Source organism: Typopeltis vanoorti, chromosome 11, assembly GCF_054136105.1.
Source record: "Typopeltis vanoorti isolate ZY-2024b chromosome 11, IOZ_Tvanoo_1.0, whole genome shotgun sequence".
In the NCBI taxonomy this organism is placed as follows: domain Eukaryota; kingdom Metazoa; phylum Arthropoda; class Arachnida; order Uropygi; family Thelyphonidae; genus Typopeltis; species Typopeltis vanoorti.
The window spans coordinates 104153904-104179453 of record NC_143559.1 but is presented as its reverse complement, the minus strand read 5'-3'; the positions used below and the strand labels follow the sequence as shown (position 1 = coordinate 104179453).

The following is a 25550-nucleotide window of genomic DNA, read 5'->3' as shown; positions in this document are numbered from 1 at the left end:
ACAGTTAATTTATCCCTTTCAAATCCTGATCAGACAAGGTTTTATACAATGGAATGACAATTCATTTCTGAAAGACACTATCCTCAGTATTGCAGCAATCCTCTGGGTTATCTTCACCACCTTTTCAATATGTTCCCTGAATTTCAGGTTTCTATCAATCACCCCACCCACCCCAGATACATTGCCTCCTCCACTTCCTCCAACAGAGTATGCGGTCTCCTATCGATATATCCTAAACTTCAAGACTTTACATTTAGCTGAATTAAAGTGACATCCCCATTCATTTTCCCATCTGTCAAGTTTATTCAAATCCCATTGACATAAAGGTTAAACAATACAGGTCCAAGAACTGAGCCCTGTGGGATCCTACTAGTAACCTGTTTCCTTGATACCACTCCCTCATATGCAACTATCATACACCATTGGCTAGCTGATATACCTATCAGATAGCCAATCCCAAATCCAGTGCTGCAACTTAAATATCAGTTTATCATGTAGTACTCTGTTAAATGCCTGCCTTTGTAAAATCATCCCCATCATGCATGAAACACTACTATATGTATATCTGTTTCAATCATTCTTTGGCTTTAACAGAACTCTTGACATATGAGGGTTGTTTGAAAAGTTTGGTAAAAAAATAAGTTAAAACGCATTTTAAAAAAAAATCACCTTTATTTCTCAACATATTCTCCATCCAGGTCTAAAAAATTGGGCCAGCAAGTTTCCATTTTTTAAATCCCATCTAAAAAGTAGGATTTGTCAAATTGTGCAAAATAGTCATTGACAGCTTTGACGATATCCTTATTCTAAGAAAAACTTTTCCCACTGAGCCAAGCCTGGTGAATGCAGTGGATGTGGAACCAATTTGAACCTCAATTCATACAATTTTGTCATTGCGACAGCCGATGTGTGGGATGGTGCATAGTCTTGATAAAAGATCACTTTTTTGTGCACCAATCTTGGCTGTTTTTTCTTCAGTTCTTCTTTTAAACGGTCCAACAATTATGCATAATAGACTCCTGTTATTGTCTTACTTTTTTCCAAATAGTTTATCACGATAATTCCTTGAGAATCCCAAAAACAGTGGCCAGCACATTCTCAGCTGACAAAACGGTCTTTGCTTTTTTCAGTGCTCTTTCACCAGGCATTGTCCATTGTTTTGACTGCTGCTTGGACTCATGTGTAGTGGAGGATCCAAGTTTCGTCTACCAGTCACAAATCGATGCAAAAAATACTGCGAATTGCGATTAAACATCGCCAAACACTGCGTTTAAACGTCTTTTCACATGCATTTTTGATCAATACTCGGCGGTCTTCTATAACAATACCATGATTTTGTCGATCATTTCCTTCGTAGTGACCTCAGTCGAGGTCACTATGAAGGAAATGGTAGGTCCATCGAAGAAGAAGCAGGGCTTCCAGAGCCTGCTTCATCTTCGATGGACCTACGACCACATTTAAACTCATTTATCCAAAAAATAGTCTTTAATGTTGGTGCAGAGTCCCCACGAACTGCATCTAACTCAGCTTTGATCTGCATGGCCATCCGCTTCTTCAAATAAGTGTTTTATCACTGCAAGAAACTTTCTTTTTGCTCAATTTTTATGAAAAATGCAATTAACGGTCATTTTAAAATGTTTGCCAAATGAGAACGAGTTGCACGTGGCTAAAATTTTGCCAGGGGTCATGAAAAAAATGATATGTGCCGACACTGGTATGAATGGACGAATTGTGTCGCCGTATACTGGAAATTTATCAAACTTTTCAAACAACCCTCTTATGTATATCAATAACTAAAAAGTTGAGTCCTGATAATATCCTGTCATACTACATTTCAAACTAGTGCTACAAAAATGACACTAGTTTTTCACACATCAGATACTACTCAGTTTAAAGTCCAGCCTCTGTCCAAATTATTCATATGAAGTAATGAAAATCTTTAGCATACAAGTATCATTTGCTCATTAAAGAATTTGGCACACAGACCACATAACTCCCTTAGTACACCATATCTACGATAAAAATAAGTTGAAACCTATCTGAGTAAGTTAACTATGTTCATAACTGATGTATCATTAATTCATAGTGAGTTTCAAGAAATGTATCCATCTGAGTTTTATGTGCTAATGAGTAGGTGGTTTTCTTATTTATATTAGTCACATATTCAATAACCTTTGACTTTAATTAGAATTGGATGCTCACTCAGTAATCAGTTGTTTATTGGTTTCTTAGTAAGATGCTTAGATGATTTCATAACAAGAATATTTAAAAGCTGGCTTACCAGAAAGTTCCTGTACTTTTCATCTCTTAATTATGGATATTTAAGACAAAGAATACTCTGATTTTCCTCAAGATAATACACATTATAAAATAAATCCAAAACTTCATTACTAATTGTATGATTTAAGATTATATAACAAATCATAATCAAATAAATTAGTTAATCATGAAACAAAACTTATTTTCCACAGAAACCATCAATAAAGAAAAAGTGATTATTAGATAAAAGTATTCCACTTATGGTAAATATTCACACATAGGGTAACTATGCAGCCCTATGAAACTCTCACTCAAGTCCAAAGTAAGTGATCATACAGAATACAATAAATAGCGAGATTTTGAAGAATATGTTAAATGAGGATGGAATCAAGGCAATTCCTGCAAACTTTGAGTGTGTCATTAAAAAAAAAAAGCTCGACATCCAGGTTATTTTCGTGGCATGAGCTATACAGGTATATACACAGTGATGTGCTTGAGCTGGCTCACCTAAGCCCATTGTTAATTATCCAAGAATTTTGCAAGCCAGTTGTTAAACTGACAATGGTTAAAACCTGGAAAAAAAATGCCCTTCAATCCACAATGGCAGCATTTAGGTGATACACTTGTTAAGGAGACATGGAAAATTCAGCTGGGGGAATGCTTATTTCAGTACCCTTTGTGTTTCCTTTTTCCCCTCCCTAATCCCCTTTTCTAATCTGTGCACAGTAGTCCATATGTGACCTAATCAAGGACTTATACAATGGGAAATATAAATTAATTCATATATGAAATCCATTTAACAAATTTTTTTTTTTAATTTCATAAATTTGTTCATAATACTAAAAATAATACTCCGCCGTTCAAAACAATTTCTATGTTGATGTTTTGGCTCATCAACTATATCACACTAACTGCTAGAATCATTTGTTATTTCTATTGGTCATTTAGGGGTCACTATTTGAGTTAATGAGGTAACACACAACAGAAACTGATAGAAATGTTCAGAAAGAATGCAATTACATCACTACCTGATGCAGAAAAGCCACCAGAAACTTGATAATGAAAGTACTCCTATGCCAGCATAGGAGTAACAGGGATGAAATGTAAGAACTTCTCAAATTATAAACCTGATAAGTAATACCAGTCAGGAAGAAAGTTGTTGGGAAACTAATCATTACATTAGTTGTGAACAATCAAATATCTGGGCATAACCATGACAGCATATACCAGAACAAGATGAGTTGGTAAATACCTAATAGATTTCATAATTTCAGTCATCTTAATACATTAAATATTTTTAAATTGCAATATTTTAATTTTTTTTTCTAATCAATAAGTTATATCATGCTCAAGATATAAACACTGCATATTTTTCAACAATAAATGAGAACAAAAATTGTATATTTATTTTAATAAACTTTAGACAAATTTCCAAGAATATTTTAAAAAATATTTGATAAAAAATTAACAAGGAACAGCATTGCAATGCAGATAAATATTTTTGATTCATGGTAACTTATTAGTTTTACATTATGTACAAAAGGTGTGATATTTTACATGATCATCTGATGCATATAAATATCAAAGTTTGAAATCATAAAGATGACTTTAGAAAGTGGTTTTTACAGTTTAAAAACCACTTGCACTACAAATACTTAAAATCTTATCAAAATCACACCTTAATCTGAAACTTATGCACCTAATACAAACAGAAAATATTCATTTAAACACACTAATTTTCTTCTATCGACACAGAGAAAGAATTTACAGTAGGAAATAAATTTTTTAAATAAAATTTTAAATAATGTTTTTACAGATAATGTCAAAATAAATGATATGAAATTAATAAAAAATAATTTATTAATTTTTTTATTTATTATTAATAATTTAACTTTCTTTTAATGAATAATTCAATTTTTGTTACACTTTTAGTTATACCTATTATACAATGCCACCCATCTGAGAAGAGAGTGAAAGTGTGTCACATGAAGGAGCATTCAAAGACTGCATTAAAGATGTTGTAAAAGAAAAGTCTGTTCCTTCGGAGTCATTACTTTCAGGCTCACTTAATCTGAGGAAAAAAAATTTATATGCATAAACACAAAGAAGTGATTGCTCAACTGTTAAAGTAATACCTGATACTATCTCTTTCATGACCACTGATTACTCTTAATGTATTTAATTATATAGCAGTGATACTACATAATTAAATATATGACACACATAACAGTATTTTCTCAATTACCGTATTTGCCGGCATATAAGATGCACTTTTTTCCTTTCAAAATAGGTCTGAAAAACAGGGTGCGTCTTATACGCTGATACTCAGTTTTTTATTACTTTCATTTCTGGAAATTTTCGCTGTTCCGAGTTACGTGATTTCTTTGCTTCCTTGCGGTGTGTGAGAGCATTCCAGTTATGGAGAGTTCAGTGGATGCGTATGTGCCGTCATCGACGATCACAGCTGTGTTCCTGTTCGTTTAAACTCTCCAACTGTTGTCGCAATTGTTGTGAATGGTGATAAATTCTTGCCGTTAAATTTTCTCTAAAGAAGGAAGAGGCCTAGCATTTTGCAAGTTTGTGAGTGGGTCAAAGCTTCATGGGATGCTGTGAAAACTGAGACAGTGGTTAAATCATTTAAGAAGTGTGGCATTAGTAATACACTGGATGGTACAGAGGACAATTTGTTGTATGAGGACTCAGATTCTGATTCAGAAGAGTTTCAAGTGTCTCTTCATTTAGCTCTGTAGATGAATTTCTGGGTTTTGATGAAGAAGATTAAAAAGATGGGTACTCTTTCCTAGTTAGATTAAGTATTTGTTGAAAGTAGACCTACTTATTGCTTTATATTTGAAATACTGTAAATTCATTATAATATTCAGTGATAAAGTTTTTTTCATAAAAAATGTGTACAAAAAAGGGGGTGCGTCTTATACACTGTCAAATACTGTATATGATTCACTCACTCCAGATTTGGGTAGGCTGAGCAGCTAATTGAAAGAGCTGGAGTTTTTGGAGCAGTACTTAACTAGAGCATGCACTTTTCCATTATTTAGGGGAAGTAAAGTAGAAGTAAGAAAACATTTATTTGCTTGAGTACTGTTACCAAAAAAAATGTAGGTAATTAATGTTGTTTGTCAATTATTGTAAATTCATCCAGGCATTTTTTATGTCGTCATTATAGAACAATAAAACAGTTGATTTAGTTTTAGATTACACATTGTTTTAATCACAGACAATGTCTTCAGAATGACCCAAGATACAAGAGTGGATTTGAAATAAAGTGACCACCATGGATAAAAATGAGTATCCTATTTGGAAGTGAAATGTATAAGAAAGTTTTAAAAAGCAAAGTTGAACTCTAAGATGTAGACTCAAACATACACACCCATTATGGGGGATAGTGAGTTTGAAAATATGCACTAAATTTTAGGAACCAAGTGACACCATCCAAAGAAGTATGCAGAAAGTATCTGCAAAAGAGAAAAATTGTTACAGAAGCAGTCCCAGAAAAGAAATCATATTGGGACTGCTTCTATAACAGTTTTTCTATTTTTTGCACATGCTGATTTACCTGATGGTAAATCATCAGGTGCCCTTAGAGAATAAAGAGAAAAATGTTTAGATTACATTATTAACACCAGACCTCCTTGGAGTCAAACAGCTCATCGCAGGAGACAAACACTGTTACACACAAAGCATGTCATCAATTTCCTAATATGTACCCAGAGGTGTTCAAGGTTACTATGACAGCACTATATGATTAAGTTTACATTATTAATATTCTATTAATAATTTTTCTCCAAATCAATCCATGATTCTAAGGCACTAATGACCAAATCAATCCACCTAGACCATGGTCTTCCAGAGGGACTCTTTCCTGCCATCAAACACCTGTTTTGCTAACCTTTCTCCACCCATCCTATTTAAGTGGCCATACCACCTTAGATTAGCTCTTTGACACATTCTTGAATGCTAATCAAGTTCCTTTCTAATATCCTAATTTTTAATATGAATCTAACAGATCAGATTAGGTGTTGATGGTTATTCATGACTTATTTTTAATGGTATTAATAACACCAAACAAACTATTTTATAAAAGGATGTTTTATTAAGTGTACAGTACTTATATTTCGCTGAATTTCAAATCAGCATCAGAGCACAACACAGCATGTATATGCGACAGTGAGAGTAAGTGAAACAATACAATTGTAATGGACAAAAGATCTAAAGTCCTATTTTGGTGCCCGCTAATGTTTAAAAAAAAAAAAAAAAATCAAAGCTATGTGGGAGTTGCTCTTAAGATAAGTCTCCCAATTTTTTTGGCAAAATTTAAGAGCAACTCCAAATAGTTTTTTTTTTTTTTTTTAACCATTAGAAGGCACCAAAATAGAACTTTAGATCTTTTGTCTGCTACAATTGTATTTTTCACTTCCTCACTGTCGCATATACATGCTGTGTTGTGCTCTGATAATGCTGATTTGAAATTCAGCAAAATATACACAGTTAATAAACATCTTTTTATAAAATAGTTCATTTGGTGTTGTTAATACCGTTAAAAATAGGTCATGAATTTTTAATATGATTCTGCCATTGATGCCATCAGTTCACTCCCCTAATTTTTCTTAGAACCCTCATTTCTGTGGTCTCTAGTCTTCGATCAAGTGCTTTATTTCTGACCCAACTCTTGGATTCATAAATGGTTTAAACACTGTCTTGTAAAGCTAGATTGGTGTTTTGGCTAATTTCTCTCTTATTTGATATAAATTTATTCAGCTGGCTACCCACGATAACAAGCTTTGCTTATTCTGTTGTCTATTTCCACATTTAACCTACCATTTTCACTAAAAACTGTGCCTAAATAGCCAAAATATTTTACTTTTTCTATAAGATTTCTTCAGAATATAGCTGAAGTTTTCTATGCTCCTGCCTATTTTTATAGTTTTGGCCTTTTTATTGCTGATTTTTATGCCAAATTTGTTATAGCTGTTGTTCAATTGAGTTAGAGAATCCTGGAGACTTGCACTAGTTATGTTTAAGAGTACATCATATGCATAAAGCAAAGAGCTAAGTTTCACATTGCCAATTCTAATATCAGGCAAGCTTGGTGCCTCTTTCTTTCATAATGTGATCCATACAGACTATGAATAACAGTGGAGATAATGTGCATTCTTGTTTTACCCCTGATTTTACATCAAACTATCTTCTTGTATTTTCTTTAATTTACCCTGCTGACTGACAACTTAAATATAGACCATGAATTGCTCTATATAATGTTTCATTCACCCCAATGTTTTGAAATGCTTTTCTCTGGGTGCCTTTTCCAGATCTACAATACTTAAGTACATATCCTTGTCATATTCCCACAGTTTCTCAACAATTTATCCTAAAGTAAAAATCTGATCATGACAACCTCTATTTGGCCTGAACTCAGCTTGTTCTTCTCCAAATTTCTCTTCCACTTTCTCAACTTTCTCAACCTCTTTTCAAGTATGCTTGCATAAATTTTGCATGGAATACTTAGAGAAATTTCTTTGTAATTTTCACATTCAGTTTTATTCCTCGCTCGCCCCCCCCCCTTTTTTTTTTTTTTTTTATAGATAGGCAGGTACTATGAGAGCTCTACTCAAATCACTGGGAATTCGGTCTTCTGACCAGGCCCTCTGAATTATTCAGTGTAGCCACTGAAAACTTTTATACCTCCATACTTAAGTATTTCTGGTCAAATATCATCTACTGCAACTACCTTTCCACAGTTCAAGTTTGATGACTTTTTCTACCTCCAGTATTGATATGTACTCCTCTTTGCATTTTTATTATTATTATTACATTACACCTTCAGGGAGTCCAAAGACTCACTGAGGGAGAGTACCTACTCTACAACTTTCCATCTCCATCAGCCACAACTACCTTCATCTACTGCCGACCACCACTAGTATTTTCACAAACAAACATCCATGCCCACGCTTGTATTCGAACCCACAGCCTTTTGGCTGGAGAGCAGATATGCTAACCACTTGGCCAACCATTCTTCTTGAAAATTTTCTAGTATGGTTCTGTCACTTCTTAGTTTAACAGGTTCTCAAATAATTACTTCAGACATCTAGGATACCCTTATTTTTAGTGTTCATGTCACCTTTTCTTCGATTCCTTTTAGAGTACTCTTTTATTAATTTCTAGACTTCTTCAATAGCATTCATAACATTTTGTCCCCTTTCTGATATTTATTTCCTATATGTCTCCTCATGACTTGTTTACTACTTTTACATGCAGTTTAGTTCTTACATTTTTCTCTGTTCTATTAGAGTATCTGCTGACTTATTTGCTAAGAACTTTTGGTGTGCCTTCTTTTCCAGGATGATTATTTATGTCCACCATGGCATTCTTATTTTTCTATTCTTGAAGACAATTTCACCACATACCTCCCTAGTTGAATCAATGTCTTCTTCAGAGTATGCCACTGAGACTACAAGGTTTGGTTCATGTTTTGAATTTGTTTCATTTTTTTCTTCATTAATATTTGTACAGTCAAGCCTACAATTTACTTGTAAAAGCTAGTCAACTTTAAAGCGTTTTTAAACTTTCTTATATACTGTTCTTTTTGATGTGATATCCATGTTTATCCTGATTAGTACCAAGTCATCATCCAATTTCAAATCCTCCACACACTACTGTATAGTGAACGAGCATGAAGATATGACTATCAACAATGACAGTCAATGAGGCTTTTCTCCATGTGAGCATCTTTATGTTAAAATATGGTGTTAATAATGACTAGTCCATGTCTTGAGCAGGACTGTTAAGTATTTACCAGTAAATACTTAACATTATTAATTATATATTGGCTTTTATCCTTTATCCAAGTGCTAGCAAACAAAGTTTGTGCTTGAGGTACTTTCAGGACTGGAGCAACTTGTGGTAAAGGTGGTATAAGTTCTCATAACTTGCCTTAGTATCTCCCATAATGCAACACACATCTCCTTGCCGACATGTATAATGCTATGCATTAAGGGAAGGGCCACTACCCAGACCGGTTTTGACCTTTATTGAGGTCTCATCAGTGAGAGCCAGATCCAGAAGTGGTGATACTAAGGTGGAAATAATGGAGAAGTCATATTTACCATATACATGTCTGCAAGGAGATGTGCTTTGCATTATGGGAGATACTAAAGCAAGTGATGAGAACTTATACCACCTTTACCATGAGTTGCCCCAATCCTGAAAGTACTTCAGGCACAAACTTTGTTTTCTAACACTTGGATAAAGGATAAAACCCAATATATAATTACTAGCACAGCCAAGTGAAAAAACTTCACTTAACATTATTATTAGCTTTGGCCTTTTCTCCAAATTTTCCCAAAATGTTCCTATATGTCTGGTGGGATTCATTTCCTACTCTATTCTTTCAACAAGAACCACTTTTTCCATTTTCTTTATGTCAGCTAGCTGTTCTAATGACTCAAAATATTGCTCCACTTCTTCCTTGGAAGAAACTTCTGTGGGACCATAGGCACAATAAGTACCACTGACTGGGCTATTTAAATCCAAGCTCTGACAGTACCCAAAGTTCCATTATGTAAAGGAGACGCTGAGTCAGAGGCAGGCAAATTAAAGTGTGATCAACATATCAGGAGTGGTGTTAAGGTATTAAAAAAGTAGGTTGACAGCAGAATTCAGGAATGGGTGAATAGAGTACGTATTCTATGAAGTGGCAACATGGATTTCTGAAGGGTAGGTTTTTATATTTATATTTTTTAAAAGACAGCTGAATAGGATAATGGACAAGACTATACCACGATGGAAGATTTTGCTAAGAAATTTGTCACCTGGAATTCTTATGTAAAATAGATTAAATGAGGATAGATTATGAAGCTGGTGACATAGAAAAGAGGATGAGAGAGGAAAAGAGTGGTACGTAGCAAAGCAAAATCCAAGAGAAATCAGGTGACCTGTGGTGTGTCCAACTCTGTAATGTTGCTATTTAATTTGTATATTAATGATATAGTGAATGATTTGAGTGAGAACATCCAGTTATCTGCTGATATAAACTTGGGAAGGTAACAGTTAAAGGTAATATAGATTTACGGCAGGGCGATTTAAATGGCTGCAAGTTTGTGGCATAGTGTTAGGTTATGCATCTTTAGATGAAAGAGATTACAAGTTGGGTATTAGAATGATAGAAATGGACTGCAGTAAACAGAGTTTAGGGATTTCCGTGTGGAAAAGGTTTTGAAGTTCAGATAGTATACCACAGAAATGAGCATAACATCTCAAAGCACTTGGATGTTGAACAGATTGCCAATGAGAAGGAGGTTATTATCCTTCTTTATACAGCCACATCTAGAAAAAGGGCTTCTTTTTCCACTCACAACCCCTTTACACCCGAGAAATTTTTACGCAACCCCGGGTATACAATCAAACATTTACTGCTAATAAATCAAAGAAATTTATTTTAAAACCTTTGGTATACATATAATTTTACCATTTATTAAAGACAAAAGCAAATGTCCATACTAATGAGATGGATGTGCTTGTTTATTTTTACATAAAGAATTAAATCTTGGCTGAATATTTGATGCCGCAGGAAGTAGAGAATCTTCAATGTTTTTCAGAGTTGATCGATATTTTGATTTTATAATCGTCAATGCTGAGAACAGCGCTTCACATAAATACGTAGTACAAAATGGCATAAGTATGTTTAGGCCATTTCAGAAATAGATGGAAATTCTGTCCTAATCCCAAGACAATATTCATTTAACGATTTTTTAGGAAACTCAAATTTTAAACCAGTGTCACTTGATAACTAGGCAAATTCATCTTGAACTTTTAGTGGCGGATGACTGACATTTTTGATTTCAATGGTTTATGAACCCAACTTAGTTTTTAGAATCAAAATTTGAAGGGAAGTATTTTGGAAACTGTGTCTCCAGGCACTTCAGATGATCAATTATAACTCTTACAATTAAATCTTTGGGAAGGTTATTTTCAATTATAAAATCATCTGTAGCAGTAAACATTTTTAAAGAACCATTTTCCATTCTATTCTTCCATATGTTAATTTTTTAGTAAAACTTTCAATTTTATCTTTTAACATAAATATGTTACATCTTTTTCCTTGAAGCAAAATGTTTAAATCACAGATTTCTTGAAAATATCTGACAAATAACACATTTTTGAAAGACATAAGTCATTATGAAAAAAATTAACAAAATTGGATTTCTGCTCAGTCAAAAATATAACAATTTCATCTTTCAATTTCAATAAACTGTTTAAACTTCGCCCTCTTGAGAGCCGCCTTACCTCTGCATGTAATAATAAGCTTTTGTAATCTGAGTCCATCTCTTTGCAAGGTTTGAAAACAAATGACTGTTAAGGGCACAACTTTTAACCCGGAATTAGTAAGGTGGGGTGTCACAGTTATAGTCAATTTAAAATATTTGGGGTCTGAGACACCCCACCTTACTAATGCTGGGTTAATGAAGTTCATGATTTCCATAGTATCTCGAAGCACATCTAACTCTGGTGATATTTTTTGGCTATGAGTGCCTCCCGATGGATCATGCAGTGAGTAAAAGTGATATGTTCATTGCCACCAGCTTTAACTTTTGCTACAAATCCAACATTCTCACCCATTATTGTTCCAGCACTGTCTGTACAGACTCCAATGCAATTTTTCCATAAAGCCTTCATTTGTGAAAAAATTTGTGCCATGTTAGAAATATCTCAGTTGTTTCATCTAACTGAATAGCAAACTTGGCTGCCCTTAAGCCTGGTGATAAGCTGCTGGAATTGGTCATTACTAATTTCAGAAATTCTTTTGGAAACAGTATCATTTGATAAAAGAATTTTATGAATTTCATCTCCATACTTTTTCCCATGAACCATTTCTGACATTTTAATAGCAGCAGGTTATCACGAGATCTTCTCCTATAGCATAGGGCTTTTTAGTTTTTGCAATTGAGTAAGAAGTTTCATATGATGCAAGTAAATACTTTTCGTTGACAGTAACAAATTTCTCAAAACATTGTTGTTCTTTATTTGAAGATTTTAAAAGTAGCTCAAAATATTCCTTTGGTTTATTGCAGTACGCTGCATGCTTGGTATTAAGATGTCGTTCTAATTTTGCTGGTTTCATGCTCTCTGTAGCCAAAACGCCATTATGAATTAAGCAAAGAGATATTTCCAAACCATCATGATTATTAGAAGTAAATCCATATTGCAAAAATGATTCAACATATTTTCTTTTTCTTGTCAATTTAGGTGTACTACAACCTGGTAGCAAAGACTCTGCCATATTGTCATCAGTATTTTTTATCTCTTCTGTCTAAATTTAGCCATTTATCCATAACAGAAAAATATTAAGTCTTTATTTTCCATAATCAAACTATTATGTTTCTTTAAGAGCAGAAAACTTTCTATGTATAGTAAAAACACTGCAATTCATAATATACAATAGTCTCGAATCTGAGCCAAGGTGTTTCTGGCAGCGTTCGTTGGGCGTTGCTTGATGGCATGCACCGTTCAAAGTGTGCATGTTGTATGTTCAGAACCAAGGCTGCAGTGAAAGTGCACAATCCAACATGGATGAGCACTGTTAGAAACACCTCAGATTCATTATGTGTTTGATTTTGAATTAATTTTTGGTTGTTGCATGTTCAAAAACCTTTTACTGTTGCCAAATTTTTTGCGACCCCCCACATTCAGTTACGCGACCCCCACATGGGGGTTGCAACCCACAGTTTAAGAAGCTTTGATCTAGACTACTTGTACGTCTTTGGAGGATCCACCCCATAAACTGCTCAAAGTAATGACCCACTTGTAGAGTGCTCCCTTTATAGATGACTAATTTGTAGTGTGTCCTACACTGGAACAGATTGGAGGTTTGTGGGTTACAAAGGTTATGAATACAGCAAAAACAGACATGACAGAAACACAAGTTACTAAAAGGAATTTATAGGAATGACGCTGAAGAATTTTTCAATACATGATAATGGAAAAGAACAAGATTTGTCACCTCTGGAAATTGTAAAGAAATGCGATTAGCAATCATGAGAACTATACTTTCTGTCTACATTTTTAAAATAAAATTATAGAAGCAATTACCATATTATAGTAAAACTTCAGTTTAATATAAACGAAAATAATCACTCAACGTTTCAATCTTCATACCAAGGTCATTATCTGGGAGCACACACACACACATATGAGGGCTGTTCAATAAGACTAATTTTACTGTCACGAAACCACTCATCATAATATTAATTTCTGTGAAATAAAGATATGTTGCTGTCTGTATTAGCAAGAGGTTGATAGATGGCGTATAAGGGTTGATGTGCCAGAGTGTCACGTGACTAAACGCAAGCTTGTTTCAGCGTGCCTACGAGCTGCGACCAGTCGTCGAAATGGAAGTGTCCTTGGAACAGCGTTATGCGATTAAATTTTGTGTGCGTTTGCAAAAATTGGCATCGGACACTTTTAACATGATACGCGAAGCTTTCCACGATGAAGCAATGTCGAGGGCAAGTGTTTTTCGCTGGCATAAAACTTTTCAGGAAGGAAGGCAAAATGTGGAAGATCTTGAACTTGAGGGAAGACCTTCAACATCCATCACAGAGACAATGATCAACACAGCAGCGATTATCATCAAGGAGGATCGTAGAATTACAGTATACCAGCTGCATGTTGTCCTGAATATTTCTGTGGGAAGTGTTCACTCAATCATGGCTGAACATTTGGGACTGAAACGTGTTTGCGCCCGATGGATTCCCAAACTCTTGACACTGGAGCAAATGCAGCATCGAGTGGATGTGTGCACAGAATGGAAAGAAAGACTGGAACAAGAAGGCGACAACTTCTTAAAATGCATCATTACAGCAGATGAAGCTTGGTTGTATCACTATGACCCTATAATGAAACAACAAAGCAGTGAATGGAAGCATCCGTTTTCGCCTACCCCCAAGAAAGCAAAAACTGTAAAATCGGCTGGTAAAGTTATGACCATAATGTTTTTTTGACTACGAAGGCATTGTTTACCAACACGCTGTAGAACCCGGGAATACTGTAAACGGCTCATACTATGCGGATGTTTTACGAACAATGGTACAGCATGTCAAAAGGAAGCGTCCATTGCTGAAGAATGGCTTCTTATTGCACCACGATAATGCAAGGCCACATATTGCTGGTTGTGTAGTGGACATTTTGCAGAAGAACAACATAGATATCCTACCACACCCTCCATACAGTCCTGATCTCGCACAGTGTGATTTCTGGCTGTTTCCTCAGCTCAAGAAACCACTAAGAGGCCGCCATTTCGAAAGCAACAAAGCATGTGTAAAAGCTGTGGAGGCGGTTTTGAAAGAACTCTCAAAAAACAGACTTCACATGTGTTTAAGGAGTGGACGCAAGGTTGGGACAAATGCATCGCGTCTCATGGTAGTTACTTCAAAAAAGACCATGTAAATGATGACGATTAAAGGTAATCTGTTTTCTGTATAAATATAGTCTTATAACTTATTGAACAGCCTATATATACAAAGAAACAAGCTATGTTACAATCTGTATAGTATCCTAAAGTCAAAGCAATTTGGACAACCATTAATACTACTTTGCTGACCTCTGGCGGAAAATAAAAACTTGCATCGAAGCTAAACAACTGCTATTATTTGTTTGGTTACAAATCATTAATAGATATATTAAGCTGGAGAGCAACATACTCGCATAATTACTCACAGATAAATTAGCACAAAATAGTATAGATGGTGGCTAATAAGGACTGAAATTATTGCTTAGAGTCTTAAAATAAGGTGTTGTGGAGAAGTTGAACTTAAGTGGGCTGAATGTGTGCTATACAAATTCTTGGGATTTTTATGCCACCATTATTGTTCAGATTAAGATAGTTGATCAAACTTTCACAGACTTCTTTAAATCTGCATTCATAACAGGTTTTTGTATGATGTAAGAAACAAGTACCTTTCCAATCAATTTGGTGCAGGGTGTTAGAAGTATGATCTGAGAGGCGTGCTTCACTAAAATTATAAAATTTAATGTCTTTTTTTTTTTTTTTTTTAACAGATAGGAATTATGCATCCAATTTCACCGATATAAGGTAAGTTACAGGTGCAATGGATTCAGTATACCCCAGGGTGGGTCAGTGGGAAGGAGATCCTTGGAAGAGTTGAATATGTTTTTAATTTTATGTGGTTTAAAAGTAGCATTAAGATTTTAACAGTGTAGAATTCTATTTATTTTATCTGACAATTCTTGAACATATGGGATAACTATGGTTTTAATGAAATCTATATTATTTGCATTTTTTGCTGAAGTTTTATGAAGAACCTTATTATTATTATTACGTGACAGATCAAGGGAGTCGAAGGACTCATCGTGGTCATGGGAGGGCACTCTACTCTACTTCGCTAAATAGACCTAACCTTCTCCATTACTAAATTCTCCTACTACAACACCACTACCATCAATGCCATCTACCACCTGTCATCACCAACAGTATTTTTTTGTCTGTAAATTGTGTGTTCTGAAGGATGACTTATCTGTATGTGGGATGAAAAATCTGAGTTTGCAGGAGAAAAAACCCTGCTACCTCCATATGAGATTGGCTAACTCACCTTCAACTGAAAAAAGCCCATACAAGGATTCCCCTCATGAACAGAATCGAACCCAGGTCTTTTCCAATTGAAAGGTGCAATGTTCAGCTGTTCTTCCAGTACTACAGAGGCATTAATGGATTCATTTATTGATGGTAGTTTTACTATAGCCACTGTTTATAAATGTATTGCTAATGATTTGTAATTCTTGTTTAAGAGCTCGTTCATTGGAGCAAATTGTTATAGCTCTGTTTCTGAGGGTGTTAATGACTCCAAGTTTTTGTGAAGGGTGGTAGTAAGATTTAGCAAGTATACATTGGCTGGTATGTATAGGCTTGCAGTAGATAGTGAAGCATAGACTGTCTGAGGGAAGCTGTATGACCAGTGTATCCAGAAAAGAAAGTGAGTTTTGATTTTCAATTTCAGTGTTAAATTGTATGTGCTCATGTTGTCTGTTCAGGTGACTGATGAAGGTGTTTAAAGTTTGGCAGCCATGTGGCCAGATAGTAAACACACCGTCAACATATTTAAGTAAAACTGTAGATTTTAAAGTAAAAGAATCTAGAGCATGTTGCTCAAAAGCTACCATGTAAAAGTTAAGAATTGGGGAGAGGGGGGGTGCTGAGTCAATGGCTGTCCTTTTTTTTTGTAAGTAAAAACTATTTTTTTTGCTATACTAGAATGCAGTATATGAGCAAAGCATTGTAATATTGGGTAGAAATTTATTCAGTAAGTGATTACAGACAGAACAAAGGACTGATTGGGAGATTAGTGAAAAGGGCAGAAACATCAATAATAAATAGTAATAAAGCATCTTGGATGAGCATTATGTTTTTAATTTTGTTTACGAAGTATGTATAGCAGAGAGAGAATGACCTACCAACTCCCTGAATGTTGATGCTAATTTCTTGACTAAGTAAGACTTAAGTAATTTGACAGTTTTCTTCTTAATTCTACTAGTCAGATTATATAAGTTGGTAAGTGCTATTATCAGACTAATTGATTCATTTGATGACTAAGCAAATCTATTTAGGACAACCGAAGCATTACCTTTGTAGGACTTTGTTATAACTATATTCTTATTCACTTTTAATGATTTGATATCTTTTAGTTCTGTTTTGGTGAGATTGCTACATACAGCTTTCATATTATTCAAAAGACTACAGGTTTCTAAATGAATTTTATCAGCTATATTTGGAAGAAATTTAATGGCTCTTTCTATGTGGTATATATAACATACAGTTGATCAAGAGTTCTAGATGATACTGTGAAGTTTATGCCTTTATTAAGTAGCAAAAGTTCACCAGTATTTAGGGTGAGGCTGATCATATGGCCTGTGTGGTTGGTTGCTCCATCTCCCTTGTAGAGGAGATGAGGAGCAGGGATATTCCAATTGATTATATTTGTATGATTGCTGTTCAAATTTTGCCATTGTTTTAATATGAAATTTAGTTGTAAGTTTTTCTTTTTAATTTCCAGAATATGTTTAAATTTATCAGTGATCCTTTCAAGCAAATTCCAAATATTAGCATTTAACTCAAGTTCAGATTGCAAATTTAAAACTTGATTTTGGACAATTCTAGGTTTTTGCAGACTGTGTGAATTTACTCCTTAAATATTGCTTTTTCTATATGGCATCAATTCAAAGTGCTTTGGACAAAGTAAATTCTTTTCAGCTTGATGCAGTCAGAAATAAGATTCCTGTCTCAGCATCCCTTCAAAAAAGCCAACTGACTGATCAAAGCAAAACTTGTATCTTTAGCTTACCCTAATGATTGCACTGCTTGGGAGTTACATCTCCATGCATTATGAGAATCCTTTCCTTCATATATACACAGTAATCAGAATTAATTTTTTTTAAAAAAAATTATAGAAACAACTACCATGTTATAATAATACTTCAGTTTAATATAAACCTAATAATTAACTGATGTTTCGACCTTCATAAGATTATCATCTGGAGTGTACACATATATACAAAGAAACAAGCTATATTACAATCTATATAGTATGCTGAAGTCACAGAAATTTGGCCAACTGTTAACATTATTATCCTGACCACTGGTATTAACAAAAAAAAAAAAAAAAAAAAAAAAGAAATGCTACTTTTAAAACCACCTATAAAATAATAATAATAAAAAAACATATACAACTCCAAGGATTCTCCTCCCCACTCTGGTATTGCAAATGCATTGCTCTGTACCTTACCTTTTGGTGAAACTGGTCACAATTTCTATCTGTAGAAAAGAACACAAATTACATTAAATTTAACAATTTTGGTAACATTACAGAATGCCAGATCCTCGGTATGTTTTCTGAAAGCCAAGCAGAAGCATAATGGTTTATATTTCTGGAAGAGAGCTTTGATGTCATCTGTGCTTTGTCAGGAATCCATGACATCTTCATTATTGGAACATTTTATTTCTTACTTATTATTATAATAATGGAATTAACTCACGCAAAATATTCTTTATTCGTAGAATTTTCGTCTGAGTATCACAGACATCATCAGTACAGGTACAAAGGCTAATTAAACAATAACTGTTATATTCACAAAGCACCACCTAAGTAGCTAAGGTTAAATTTCCTAAATTTATTTAAAAAAAGAAAAAGAAATTATTTTTTTTAAAAATATATATGTGTATACAATTACAAGTAAGGAAAGATTTGCTAATTTATAGAGTACTATCACCCACAAGGGGGGAAGACATAGACCATCGGATCTGTTTAGTTTAGGGGAGTGAAGTAACGTTTCACATGTTTCTTTGTAAAGTCGTTCCATTAGGAACTGACTTTTGTGAATGACTTTTGTTGAAAAGTCATTCACAAAAAGACATAGGGTTCAGACTACTGAACTCTATGTCTAGTGTTGATGGCATGCTCTGCAAGTCCAGACTGTTCAGATTCAAGGTACTGGATATATGACTTGTGTTCTTCTAACTAGATCAGAGCAGATCTTCCTGTTTGTCCTAAATATGATAACCCACAAAAGCAGAGAATCTGGTGTAGACACCTAAACCGCTGAGATGTGGGAGCTTGTCCTTTGGAGACGTGAGGAATGTGGAGATTTTTCTGACAGATCAAAAGGCCACACACAGGCCCCTGACCCAGGCCTCCCAAGTGGAGGCCTGGCTCCCACTGAAGAGACCTCAATAAAGGTTGAAACTAGTCTGCTTTGTGGCCCTTCCCTTAATGCATAACATTAGACATATCCGCAAGGAGATGCGTTTTGCATTATGGGAGATACTGAGATAGGAATGTTGGTAGCTTGCTCCACCTTTGCAAGGAGTGCCCTGGTGTTGTACCACCTAACCCCAGTCCTGAAGATACTTTCAGGTGCAAACTTTGTTTGCTCACACTTGGATAAAGGATTAAACTAAATTTATTATACTCTAACCAAGTGAAAAATAAAAAAAAATAATAAAAAATAAATAAACAAACTTTCAACATCTTTCTCTAAATCCAGAGTAATTTATTAAAAAAGGATGGCACACCATTTGGCAACTCCTATAGGTAGAGATGACCTGCTAATGCTTTTGCCTGGTATCTCCACTTGGGCCTGGCTCCCACTGAAGAGACCTCAATAAAGGTTGAAACTAGTCTGGGTTGTCCCTTCCCTTAATGCATAACATTAGACATATCCACAAGGAGATGTGTTTTGCATTATGGGAGATACTGAGATAGCAGTGTTGGTAGCTTGCTCCACCTTTGCAAGGAGTGCCTGGTGTTGTACCACCCTATCCCAGTCCTGAAGATACTTTCAGGCGCAAACTTTGTTTGCTCACACTTGGATAAAGGATTAAACTAAATTTATTATACCTTTCAGGGATGTTGTAAATGTGAGATGGCAGGATTGACATCCTTGTCAATGTTCTGACTGACACCTTTACAGTTGCCTTTTCAGCGTAAGAGGGTTTAGCCAATGATTTTTGCTACTGTTCTAGTATACTCTCTTTCATCACCTGATACATTGCTCTGTTTTTAATTTTTGTATTATCTCCTTTTCATCTTCCACCTTTGGCAGGCTCAGGAGTATGCTGGATAGGCTCCAACACATTTAAAGCTTTCGGTGTTTTGCTCTTGCACTCTTTATTCTCATGATTTTTACTGCCATATTGGGCACAAATGGCAGACACAAAACAGGCAGTTTGAAGAGATCGAATTTCTGACATTTAAAGAAGCACAAAGGGTTTGGGATATATAGCGTCTTACAGGACGGATGAGATAACCTGCTTTTGACAGATGTTGGTGGCTTTGGTTTATTGAAGGTAAAGATGATGCTTTTGGTGGGAACCAGATGCCCATTCTCATGGTTGTCACTCCTTGGTCCTTAAGTTTAGAGCAGATCTCATCAGGAATATCAAGTGGTCCCATTGTTGTTATGCCTCTAGAAAAGTTTAAAGTTTTGTGTGTGGGTGGGTGGATATGTGGGTGAGAGGTGAACCATAATTAGTATTCCCTCTGATAGACATTGCATGGAGTGATTTTTCCAAGTATGTTACTGTAACTGCTTCAATAAGGATATCTCCTGAATGCAGTTTCTTTATAGATTTTGAGATTGTACTAACTCTTCCAAACCCTTCTAGATAAAGAAGGGCAACACTTTTCCAAATGGATGTTCACATGTTGAATGTAAGATCTGGTGTATTTGTTGCAGCCTCTGATGTTTTTTAATTTTTCCCTTTGGTTTGCTGTTAAATTTCATGGTTTCTGAATATGGTTGAAGCTTGATGAGGATACTAATAAGCAAGACAATGAAAAAAAAAAATACATATATTTCTCGAAACTCATTATTTCAAGTGTGTGATAATAAATTTCTCGAGTCCGTCATAACATGTACGGCGAAACCGTTCTGCGGTAAAATGGGTTGTTATTGCAGTGAAGAAGCTACTCCATGGTTGAAAAAGACTCATTATTCATTCTCAGGAAGAATTTGATTCAGGACCAGAGTTCTCCCCCCCCCACACACACACACAGAGCCACACATGCACATCCACTTTCTGACAAGCAATGACAGCATTCGGGAGGAGAACACCAGGATTATCCAGGATGCCATACAGGCACAGCCACATCCATACAGACAAGCCAACTAGCTGAATGATCCTTGCTGGGTCATCCATGACTGCCATCCTGCCAAAACAAAGGCCAAAGTAGTGTGATAGAGACTACCAGGATTCCCCTTTCTGTGTGTCCATAGATCATCACTGCATGGTAAACAATGTGGCATGGCATTGGATCCCAATGATGGTGTTCCAGAAGAGATGATAGAAAAAAAGACTCAGTAGAAATAGAGTGAAGAATACATGAAGAGGAAGAAGAATGAAGAGCAAGCGTCACTGCTGAGAGGTCCTCTGCTAACACATATGCTATGAGGAGTCAAGAGTAAATGAATTTATGAAATGGTAGTATGATAGACAGGGGTCGAAAAATTTGTTCTGGAACACTAGTCATGTGTCGGCCTGGAGGAGTACTACATGATATATCACATTCACATGTTCAATTCTGATCATGGTCAATTCATAAGCTGTTAATACTATGGCTGATGGTTACCCTGTGTAATTACACCAACATTAAAGCAAATTATAATTTAATATATATATATATATATATATATATATATCATCATCATCAAATTCCTGCCAAATACCTTCAAGGGTGTACAAGATATGATAGTACAACATGAAAAATGTACATCATTACTAACTTCCCATCTACAATTTTCCTCCAAATCAGTCTGTTACTTGTCAAAACTCCATTATCAGAACTTATATTTCTATCGTCTAAGGCACTTTATAACATATCAATCCACCTATATCTTGGTCTTGGTCAATCCACATATATTCTTCACTCTATTTCTACTGAGTCTTTTTTTCTATCATCTCTTCTGGAACACCATCATTGGGATCCAATGCCATGCCACATTGTTTACCATGCAGTGATGATCTATGGACACACAGAAAGGGGAATCCTGGTAGTCTCTATCACACTACTTTGGCCTTTGTTTTGGCAGGATGGCAGTCATGGATGACCCAGCAAGAATCATTCAGCTAGTTGGCTTGTCTGTATCGATGTGGCTGTGCCTGTATGGGAAGTTAGTAATGATGTACATTTTTCATGTTGTACTATCATATCTTGTACACCCTTGAAGGTATTTGGCAGGAATTTGATGATGATGATATATATATATATATATATATATATATATATTATAATTTGCTTTAATGTTGGTGTAATTACACAGGGTAACCATCAGTCATATTTCTATCATCTAAGGCACTTTGTAACATATCAATCCACCTATATCTTGGTCTTCCTGTGGGTCGTTTTCCTGCCAACCTGGCAGAGAACACTTGTTCTGCTAATCTTTCCTCGGCCATTCCGGATAACGCTTTCCTGGATGCTGACAATGCCAAGTTCTTTCCTAATATCCTTGTTTTTAATATGATATTACCATTGATGCCATCTGTTCACGCCTCTAATCTTTCTCATATCTGTGGTCTCTAGTCTTTAATCAAGTGTTTTACTTCTGACCCAGCTCTCAGATCCATAAGTTAAAACTGGTTTGAACACTGTCTTGTATACAGCTAATTTATTGTTCAGACTAATTTCTCTCTTATTCCATATGAATTTATTCAAATAAATTTCCTACCATACCAGCTTTGTTGATTCTGTTGTCTATTTCTATATTTAATTTACCATGTTCACTAAAAATCATGTCTAAGTAGCGGAAATGTTTTACTTGTTCCACAGGTTCTCCGTTCACAACTCAGTTGACATTTTCAATGATTCTGTCTATTTTCATTGTCTTTGTCTTTTTATTGCTGACCTTCATATCATATCTATTACAACAGTTATTCAATTTAGTCATGGAATCTTGCAGACTTGTAGCAGATTTATTTAGAAGTATAACATCATCTGTATAAAGCAAAGAGCTGACATTAACATCTCCAATTTTGATATCATGTTTAATAACACTTTCCATCATAATGTGACCCATATAGATAATGAATAACAGAGGGAATAATGTACATCCCAGTCTCACACCACATTTAACATTAAACCATCTTCCTGTACTTCCTTCAATTCTAACTGCTGACTTACAACTCAAATAAAGACTAAGTACTGCTTGATATAATTCCCCATTGACACCATATAACTGCAGTGTATTGAATAGCTTCTCTCTTGGCACCTTGTCATATGTCTTTTCCAAATCGACAAAACTTAAATACAGATCTTTGTTATATTCCCATGATTTCTCCACTATTTGTCATAAAGTGAAGATCTGAACCTGACAGCCTCTATTTGGCCTGAATCCAGCTTGTTCTTCACCAAGCTTCTCTTCCACAATCCTTCTCAACCGTTTCTCAAGTATACTGGCATAGATCTTGCCAGGAACACTCAGTAGGGAAATACCTCTGTAATTCTCACATTCAGTTTTATTTCCCTTTTTTATATATGGTACTATGAGAACTGTACTCCAATCATCGGGAATTTGTCCCTCTACCCAGGCCTTCTGAATTATGTAGTGCAGCCACTGTACCACCATACTTCAGCATTTCTGGTCGAATATCATCTACTCCTGCTGTCTTCCCACATTTCAAGCCTTTGATGGCTTTTTCTACTTCAAGTATGGATATGTATTCCTGACTGTATGCCTGTTGAGTGTTTTTTACCACTGTGCTATACTATCTTTGTGCTATACTGTGCTATATTTTACCTATCACTGCTTGTTTCATTTAGCAATTTTTTGAAGTAATTACTCCATCCTTCAAGGATATCTTTTACTCCCATTTTCATGTCACTTTTATCATCTCTAACTCCTTTTACAGCACTCTTTCCTCTATTTGTAAGCTTCTTCAACTAACTCCAGAATATTTTGCCACGTTCTTGATATTTATTTTCTATGTTCTTGCCAAAGTCCTCCCATGACTTTTGTTTAGCTAGTTTTCCACACTGTTTAGCTTTCTTATATTTGTCTCTGTATTCTCTAAGAGCACAAGCTGACTTATTTGCCAGGAACTTTTGATATGCTTTCTTATTTTCCTTCACTGCCTCTTTAACTTCCTGTGTCACCATGGGGTTCTAATTTTTCTATCCTTGCAGACAACTTCACCACATGCCTCTCTAGCTGAATCAATCAGGGTTTTCTTCAAGGCTTGCCACTGAATCTCCAAAGTTTGGTTCCTGTTCTCAAACTCTTTCATTTTTTCTTCAATCATGTTTGTATATTTTAAGTCTACTGTTCACATCTGAGAGCTGTTCAACTTTTATTTGCTTTAGAACTTTCTTACATGTTATTCTTTTCAATATGAAATTAATATTGAAAGTGAATTTCATATTGGTGATCACTTCCAATTTCAAATCCTCTGTACACTCTGGTGTCCTGCATCAGGGAGAAAACATCACTATCAAGAATAACATAGTCAATGAGACTTTTCTTATTCCTTGCCTCATCTCTCCATGTGAATTTGTGCACATTTTTTAAATGTTTGAACATGGTGTTAGTAATGATCAGTCCATGTCCTGAGCAGATATTCAACAGGTATTTGCCATTATTATTGGCTTTGGTCTTTTCTCCAAATTTTCCCAAAATATTTTTGTATGTCTGACAATCATTTCCTACTCTGCTATTTAGATCCCCAACAAGACCATCTTTTACTTTTTCATTGTGTCAGTTGCTTTCTCTAAAGCCTCAAAAAATTCTTCCCCTTCTACTAGGCACAAGTAAGTCTCATTGTCCAGTTCCCCATTTTCATATTTGCCCACATCACTCGCCTACCATTCAAGAAGATTAGCCTCGTATTTAGTGTTGAATACTATGGCTACTCCTTTTCCTTGATTGTTATTGCCTGAATATAACATTTTGTATTTATTACTCAGAAAGATCTCACCAGTTTTTGTCTTTTTTGTTTCAATCACCCCTATTATGTTGATCTGGTACTTATCTAATTCCTCAGCTAGCTCCATTTTTTTGCCATTCAGGCTTCTCATGTTGATAGTACCAATCTTTAACTATGGTAATGTTGAGTTGGGGTTTGTTTTCAGATTTGTTCCAGTAGCTGACTTTTCGCTGTTCGCCCTGGCAAAAACAACGGGGGCCTTGTTTAACCAGGAGACGTCCCAGCCGGCATGAAATTTTGTCATGTTCTAACATCATTTTGTATTTTGGTTTAAGCCAATAAGAATACAATTTGGTTAGATAAATCCCAAATTGCTAGCCCATCCTCGTTCGTTCAGTATCCAGGTAGATACTCAACAGGGCGCACCACAAGAAGGTGAGAATGCTGGTCGGTTCTCTGCGTTCCTTTGAAGGCTATGTGGAGATCTCCTCTCAGTTATACAGCTTTGACCCTTAAGCATCCCATATATAGTGTATTTATCATGAGAGAGAAATGAAGAAAAAACACATTTTATCAGGCCCTTTATTGATGATCATATTCCAATATGTTTTCAGTTTCTAATATTATGTCTTGGACCACTTTTACAAAAAAAATAGTCAATTTCTTTTGTGCAGTTGATTCTAAATAAGTGTTGAAGAAAAAACATTAAAATCATCATAAGTTTTCATATTGAATTTTTATGCATATATGCCTACATATATATGCATAAATTACAGCAACAAGTTTTCTGATCGACTTCAAAACGTGATGTATGATGTGGTTGCAAACAAGAAAACAATTGAAAAACATT

At 35.2% G+C, this 25550-nt stretch overlaps 1 protein-coding gene across 1 annotated transcript in view; it reads right to left on the bottom strand.

The window, feature by feature from the left end:
• Positions 1–3639: 3639 nt before the first annotated feature.
• LOC150101893 (citron Rho-interacting kinase-like) overlaps positions 3640–25550 on the bottom strand; it is a 594274-nt gene continuing 572363 nt past the window's right edge. Inside the window, exon 40 of the mRNA XM_090400165.1 lies at positions 3640–4330. Coding sequence (XP_090256291.1) covers positions 4201–4330 — 130 coding nt within the window. The 3' untranslated portion in view covers positions 3640–4200. The remainder of the gene's footprint in view (positions 4331–25550) is intronic.